An 8,006-nucleotide genomic window follows, 5' to 3' on the forward strand; every position below is an offset into this window, starting at 1 on the left:
AGGGCAAACATATGAGCTGTATAAGTTTAGGTGGAACTTAATTAATGTAGGGAAAACCATATTCTATTGGACCTGATAACCACAGTTATGAATTTAAGGACAAGTCTTCTACTATCATATGCCCTTCCTAATCTCATGTAGTTCAGCCATTTGTTTCGTCTTTCCCCTTTGTCAATTCTGCTTTTGCACCTGTTCACAGTTGACTCCTGATCTGTATTTTTTTTAGTGCGTAGCGGTAGTTTGAGTGCTACCCCATAGATGCCAGCCTTTTTCTCCGGCCTGTACCTGGAAATATATTTCTGTCCTAAATTTTCTTTAATGGTAATTCTGTCAAATAATGCAGGATTGGAACATCTTCGAATGCAGAGTCTTATGCAAGTTATTACAATCAGTATGATGTTGTCAAGGTCATCCAAGTACTTGCCCTTTCAGATGCATATACAACTATATGTAGGAGAATAACAGAGTACTGGCCCCACCTGCTAGATGTATTTCAGAACGAGAGGTCAAAAATAGGTAAAAATACTGATGCAAGCTATGCTCTACAATGCAATACGTCGCTGAGTGCTAATCCAAGTGAAGCAGTAGATGGAAGTGTCCGTTCAATCTTAAAAGATGGTGGTGAGAGTAAAACAGCAGTATTTTCTGAAGTAGATGTGCAGCACAAATTTGTGGCTAATCAATTTACAGTGTGCTCTGCCGATCAACTGGAGGAACAAAACATGGTGACTAGTGTAGATGGTACTGAGAACAACAACCTACAAACTTCTTTAGCTCAGAATGACGTACATACTACACCAATCAATGGAGCTTTTGGATGCTCGGGGTTATCCTCAGTTTCTCATCAGAATGGGTCCACGGTAGCTGGTTTGTCTAACATAACACATGCACAGCCAGCATATCCGTTAGTTTGTACAGACTTGTCCACCTCCTTTTCAGGGATGAAAGATAATGCCATGTCCAGAGAAGATATTGGGAGCGCCATTTCTGTGAAGGCAGACTCATCTTCTGCATCTCAAAATAAACATCCCTTTGGAAACGTGATTGGTGGCAAGGCAGCTAAATTGTCATCATTTAAACCTCAGGCTTACATGAATCTTTACAATCATGGCAATATCGCAGCATCTGCTGCCGCTAATCTAGCTGTTCTTACATCAGATGAAGGAAAAGTTGCAACATCTCAAGTCATCACAAATCCAAGGAAGAAAATGGCTGCTGACTGCGCTCTACAAGTGAAAGCATTTTCCTCAGCAGCTGCTCAATTTGTTTGGCCATGTACTGAAAAGAAGGTTATGGAAGTCCCAAGAGATAGATGTGGCTGGTGCCTTGCCTGTAAAAGTTCGGCAATTGGAAATAAAAAGGCTTGTTTTCTTAATTTAGCCACTGCAAATGCTTCCAAAGGATCTGCTCGAATTTTTAGTGCCATGCATGTAATCAAAGGTTCTGAGAGCCATTTCCCCAGCATCGTTGCTTATCTGACCAACATGGAGGAGAGTTTACGTGGCCTTTTAGTTGGTTCCCTACAAGACATGCAGCAGAGACAACGATGGCATAAACAGCTACAAGAAGCTTCCAACTGCAGAACTATAATACCCCTCTTGCTTGAAGTGAGTTCTAGGATTCAAACTAATTTTTAAGTATCCTTGATACTTGTCAGTAATACTTTGAAGAACAGAATTGTTGGTTTACCACTTTATTTGTGCGTATTTAGGGGCACACTAGTTAATAGTCACGTCATCATGTGGAATCTAGTGTTACTTTCCCGCAGAAAAATAAATATCTAGTGTCACTTACAAAATCAGGAAACATAGTTAATGCAGCATTTAGTCTCTGCGTGTTTCAATCGCGTCTTCATTACAGGCGTATTTTCTGGGGCAGGGACCAACTCTGAATTGCAGCCCTTGACCCACCTTGATCCAATGAAGGGATGGTTAAAACCTCACAGCTTTCAAATACACAATAAGGCTGGTCATAGTGGGAGTAACTTAGCTAGTAACATAACGCACCCCAAGGCAAGTTTGCTTATGTGGCAAGTAGTTAATGAGGAGAGGTTTTTGTGGTAAAATAATATGTTACTGTAACATAACACACCCCAATGCAAATGAGTCTACATCTAAGTAAATGAAGGCTTGCATGATAGAAACATAGAGTAGTAACATATGCATGTTACTAGTCTAAGTTACTTCCCACTGTGACCAGCCTAAGATCACCGAGCCTTTAAATACCCCACCACCTTGCAGCTACAGTGATGCCAAGCAATTCCGCGGTCACTGGCGAGGCACACAACCACCTCTCTAAACCTTAATAACAACCGGGCGGAGGATTTCACCATGCCATATACACCTCGGTCTCCTGTAATAATGCCATGAGAACTGATCTCGTATTATTTTTCTTGGGTCGGTCGTGATCCACCACACAAAATCTTTCCATATATCGCTTGAATTTGAACTCGTACCTTATATGAGTATTATTTATAGTTTTTCTTCAATTGTTTGAGATTGCAGAAATTGCATGGATAACTCGATAATATATTTAGATGGAGTCCGCCTCTACTTCTATTTTTGTATTTCTAGTTGGAGTCAAGGGTTAAGATACTGTAGTTTCTGCAACTTTACTAAGTTTTGGTCCATCCTAAAGAAACATATGGTTATGGGAGCTAGTCTTGAAGAAAGGACATGAACAAGTGTGGTTATCAATAGCAGATTGGGGGAGGTGTTTCTGCAATGGTAGCAAATAGAGGCGATATACAGGGGTAACATAACTAGGCATATTTCTAGAAACAAAGTAACTCAATCTAAAAGGTATATTCCAATAAAAAGCTGATGAATATGTTATTATATGACGCAATTACGCAAGTAAAAAGCAGAAAAGTGTGGGTGGCAACTTCGTCAAGCGCTTCACGGCTCAGCGCTGGATAATCGGAAGTGCTAAATGGAAAGGTCTTTATTAGGCAAAATAAAATAATATGGAAAATATAATGGCATATTTAGTGCTGTTACAGTCGTGCTAGTACACTTGCTTCTGTGAATCAAGTTGGGTACACAATAATAGCCGTAACATAATGTTGAGAGCCCTGCAGAAATTATTGCATTAAATAGCAGTAGAAAACAAAATAGATTTGTTATCTAATAAAAAGTTGCTACATTTCGTGTGCAGTTGGAGAGCAATATTCGTGGGATAGCATTTTCTGCTAGCTGGTTGAAGCTAATGGATGATTGGCCTGTGAAATCTCCTGGTGTATCTGCTGGACCATCCCGTTCTGCAGCATACCAAAAACGTGGAACTGGTGGAAGGCGGGGCAGAAAACGTTTGTTGGCATCTGAATCTTCTACTGTTACTGATGATGACAAGAGCTGGAAAGAGGTGAATTGGTGGAATGGAGGAAATATTTCTAAATGTATTTTGCAGAAGGGGGTTCTTCCAAGTTCGGCCGTAAGAAAAGCTGCTCGTCAAGGTACTGCTCATCTTTGGCTATTGTTATGACTATCATTCCATCCTCTGTTTGCATTGAGGGTAAGAATAAATCGACATGTTATGGTGCTCAATAGGTGGTAAAAGAAAGATAGCAGGTCTATCTTATCATGAAACTTCCAATTTTCCAAGACGAACTCGACAATTTGCTTGGCGAGCATGTGTTGGGTTAAGCCATAATTCATCTCAACTTGCTCTGCAGGTTAGCATCTTGAACATGATTCCTAATGTTTAAAAGAGTTACTCTGACTTAAATTAACAATGATCCTAATATATATTATATATATATATATATCTCAGGTTAGATACCTTGACGCTCATATAAAATGGAAGGAATTCATCCCTCCAGACCAAATTCCTTCAGATGGAAAAAGTTCTGATGCTGACCATTCTGCTTTCAGAAACGCAATGGTTTGTGATAAAAAAGTAGTCGATGGTAACATAAGATATGCACTGAAGTTTTCAAACCAGAAGCATCTTCCTGTGCGTGTAACCAAGAATATCTTGGAAGCAGAAGATAATCAGGATGAGAATGGCAAATTGTGGTTTTCTGAAATCCATGTCCCACTGTATTTAGTAAGGGATTTTGAGCAGAAAGCTGGGGTTAGCTCCTCGCCTAGTCCAGGAACCATAATCTCTAACAGTTCCACAAATTTCTACCAAAGACGTGTAAAGGCAACCATCGGAGATATCTTTTTCTATCTCTTTCACAAGGGAGATGTATATCCCTGCTCCTCATGTGAGAAGGATGTGGCCTTCAGGTGTCCTCTTCTTCACATCTCTGTTGCACTCATTCAATTATTCTTTTCTTATCACTGCAAAAAAAAAAAATCTTGTATAGCAACCGATTTTCTTCACTTCTCATATGTGTTTTGTTGGATGAATCACATGTAGGGATGCCATAAAGTGTAGCTCTTGTCAAGGTATGTACCAGTTTATTGGCATGTTCTTAAAATTGTTTCCCCCCCCTCATGTGCGGTTAAAAAGATACCTAGTCAATATCTAAGCTGTCCAATACCAAGTCACAATATTGATAACCACGAACATTTTGCAGGCAATTGCCATAAAGAGTGCACATCAGGATCTGTTGGCAGCAAAGGAGGCAATACTGCTCCGAATTTGATGTGCAAGTTATGCTTTCAGAAGCGTAATCTCACCCAGACCAAGACAAATGCAAATTCTGCCTTGTCTCAGCAAAAGAGTAATGGCCAACTGCCAGTGACTGCTCCCAAAATAATCTTCACGGTTCGTTCTGCCCATTCTTCTGAACCAGCCATGAATGTCGCGGCTAAGGTTGAAGCTCAGCCATTTGCAAAGGTGGAAACTCAGCCAACGAAGGTGGAAACCCAGACAGTCATGAAGGTGGAAACCCAGCCAATACCAAAGGCAGAATCTGGACCTGTTACAAATGTGGCAACTCAAAATATTGCAGGGGTGCAGGTTCAGCCTAAGGCTAAAACTAAAAAACCGAAGACAGAAAAGCCAAAAAAACCTAAAAAAGTTCAGGTTATCACATACTTTGGTCTTGTTTGGAGGAAACATAAGAATGACACTGGTGGAGAAGATTTCAGGGCCAATGATGTAATCCTAAAAAGCAAGGATGGTATGGGTTCTTCAATAAAACCAGCTTGCTGTCTCTGTAACAAACCTTACAGTCCAGATTTCATGTATGTCCGCTGTGAGAGGTGCCAAAGTAAGTATGTTTCTCATTATTGTTGCTTAAAGATACATGTTTTGCGTTATCTTTTATTTTCTTTTAACATCTTGGTATCCTCCTGCACACAGAGTGGTTTCATGGTGATGCCTTGCAGCTTGAGGAAGAAAGAATAAATGAGGTGGTTCAATACCGATGCTGTAGATGCCGAAGGAGAGCCATACCACAATGTCCTCATTCAGATGATTATAAGGAGCCTGAACCAGAAGTCAGTGAACAAACAGCTACTATGTCATCACAATCAACTATGCTCTCTGGTGAGGAGACTTTTGCTATAGCAGTTCAAGATCCACTGCTTGCTTCATATGGAATAGTTGAACCGATTGGGGAGGAGTCAATGAATGCTGATTTGTCAATGAACATGGGAAGCCATATGCCAGGAAGTAATCAGAAGTTGTCCATAAGAAGGGCACAAGTAGTTAAGAATTCTGAATACCTTGATCAAGCTGGAACATCAGTGAATGGGTATTATGTTCAGAACCAAACTCCAGGGGATGCAAACATTAATTTCAGTCACATGAATGAATTTTCCATGTCAGAGGCTGATGGTGTGGACGCTTCGGAGCTATTGGGGTGGGATTTTACCCAAGGAAACGGATATGCTGTTGGTCCTGATCAGGGCACTAACTCCCAGTGGAATGACACTAGCGGTGGCAGCATTGTGGCTGAGGAATATGAACCACAGACCTATTTCTCATTCACAGAGTTGCTCGAAGCTGATGATACACAGTTTGATAACACATTCGGGATGTCTACTTGTCTGCAAGATGATGGTAACTTTGCAGGAAGCTTTGATCAGCAAGGGGCTAGTTTTGATGAATTGACTTTCATGGTAGAAGAAGAGTCTTCAAATATGCACTTCCCAACAAATGATCCATCCATTGACGAGTTAGTGTGCCACAAGTGCAAGGATCCTCAACAGCCACCTGAACTCAAATGTTCTTCCTGTGGCCTGCGTGTACACCATCAGTGCTCACCTTGGCAGGAAAGTGAACAGCCTGGTGACAGTGCCAATTGGAGGTGTGGTACTTGTCGGGAGTGGCAATGACAAGCTTTCAACTTTATTACATTGGTTACCCGAGTGCCCAGAGCGAATGCTGCCGATTGTTATGGCAGGTAAGCTCAGTTGATTTCTATTTGATGACCGCATTATTGCTGCAAACAAGAATTGGGTTTACTGTGCTGATCAGCCTTTCTATTTAGGTGGAATGTATATCCCATGAAGGGTGCTGGGGAATATCAATGGAATTTTTTCAATCTAGCTGTTGGTATGCGGCGATGGCGATCCTGTGGAACTGAAGTCGGTGTTGGTTACTGGACATACTCTTAATCATCAGAAAGTTAGACTAGTTATACCGTCTGTGCGAAGTTGACATTGTACATACTAAAGGATGGGTCTCCGGTGGCCGTTTTCCATTCTTTAGGCGGTTTATTTAGGGGGAGAGTTATAGAACTAGTGCTGTTAGCAGCAGGTCATATGGGACTAGAAAGCCAGGTTCCTTTCTCTGTGTGTCCTCTTGCATTCTCTCTGTTCTTCCGTTTACCAGATAGAAGTGCCTCTTTCACTCTTCGTTAGAGTGGCTGTTGTTATCTTTGATATTTTGTCAACCATGTTAAAATGCTTACTCATCTCCATACCTCTTGCGCTTGCTCGTGCGAACGTGCGGCAGAAGAGGAAAGTGGAGAAGTGGGGCATTTAGTGTGTGCTATTGACTTGGGAAATCGCTATCCGTTGTGACTATGCCTAGTTTTTTTTCCCATCAAGTTTGTATTTTTTTCCCCATATTTGCCACGTAGTGTGACTATGCCTAGCCAAAATGACTCTTTCTACGTTTACAAAATACCATTACGAAATGCCCTACAAATCCACTTAGGGCCTACAAAAACATATGATTGAGAAAACCCAAGGACTCCACGTGCATGAATAAGAAAAGAAAAGAAGTTATTTTTATAAACCGTTAGGTGAACCATGGGTTTTGTTCAGGGGAGTAAACTCGAGAATGCCAACCGGAGGCTGAGCTTCATGGAGGCCTTAATTTGAAAACTTCAAATTCAAACTTTTCATTTTCCAAAAATTCTGAAAAAAAACCCACATACACATAGAGACATAATATACATGTGTGTAAATTTTCAGGTCTAAATACGTTAAAATGAGAGCTACACAAAAAGAAAACAAACCTGTGGTTTTTTAGCATATGTACTGTTCATCCTCAAAGCCCATGTTTTTTCGCGCAGCTCGCGATTCAAGACTTCTGATTCGGAATCTTTACACGCATATGCATTACATCTTGTATGCATGTGCATTTATTTTAGGTTTTTGAAACTAGAAAAGTTTTTTTTAAAAATAAGGCCTCCATGGAGCTCGGTCTTCAAAATCCTCCATGGAGCTCGGTCTTCAATATGCCCTATTCGAGTAAACTCACCTTTTCTTTCTAATAAGGGATAACACAAAAAAGTGCCTTATTCAACATGGACGAGAGAAGTTTTAACTTACCCAACTCAACACAACTTCAACTTATGCTTTGTCTCATTGCTCGTTCCCAACCCTTAGCCGATGCCGCTGTCAAAGGTCTCCTCCACACCACCACCTTGGTCCTCCATCATCTCTTAGTTTGGTGACAAAAGGAGTGGGGACCCCTTTGTTTTCTTTTTCTTTTACTTAGCTTTTGTTTCCCCGGTGGCATCAATGAGGTGGTGGTAGCGATGGCGTGTTGAAATAAGATCTCTGACTGCATAAAACAACGACATCCACGAAAGCAAAACTATTATAGCCAACAATGGTTATTTCAAATTTGGCTAGAGTCACACACACACACACACA

The 8,006-nt window shown here is 40.9% G+C and overlaps 1 protein-coding gene across 2 annotated transcripts in view; it reads left to right on the forward strand.

The window, feature by feature from the left end:
* Nucleotides 1-6,926, forward strand: part of LOC119308286 (DDT domain-containing protein PTM-like) — a 10,259-nt gene extending 3,333 nt beyond the window's left edge. The window contains exons 3-10 of one of the 2 annotated variants that reach the window (XM_037584387.1): nt 344-1,607; nt 3,157-3,454; nt 3,549-3,673; nt 3,772-4,232; nt 4,366-4,394; nt 4,526-5,164; nt 5,257-6,301; nt 6,376-6,926. In XM_037584387.1, coding sequence (XP_037440284.1) covers nt 344-1,607; nt 3,157-3,454; nt 3,549-3,673; nt 3,772-4,232; nt 4,366-4,394; nt 4,526-5,164; nt 5,257-6,233 — 3,793 coding nt within the window. In that variant the 3' untranslated portion in view covers nt 6,234-6,301; nt 6,376-6,926. The remainder of the gene's footprint in view (nt 1-343; nt 1,608-3,156; nt 3,455-3,548; nt 3,674-3,771; nt 4,233-4,365; nt 4,395-4,525; nt 5,165-5,256; nt 6,302-6,375) is intronic. The other variant, XM_037584386.1, reaches the window with a different exon arrangement.
* Nucleotides 6,927-8,006: the final 1,080 nt, after the last annotated feature.

The sequence above is a fragment of the Triticum dicoccoides genome, chromosome 5B, assembly GCF_002162155.2.
Source record: "Triticum dicoccoides isolate Atlit2015 ecotype Zavitan chromosome 5B, WEW_v2.0, whole genome shotgun sequence".
Taxonomy (NCBI): domain Eukaryota; kingdom Viridiplantae; phylum Streptophyta; class Magnoliopsida; order Poales; family Poaceae; genus Triticum; species Triticum dicoccoides.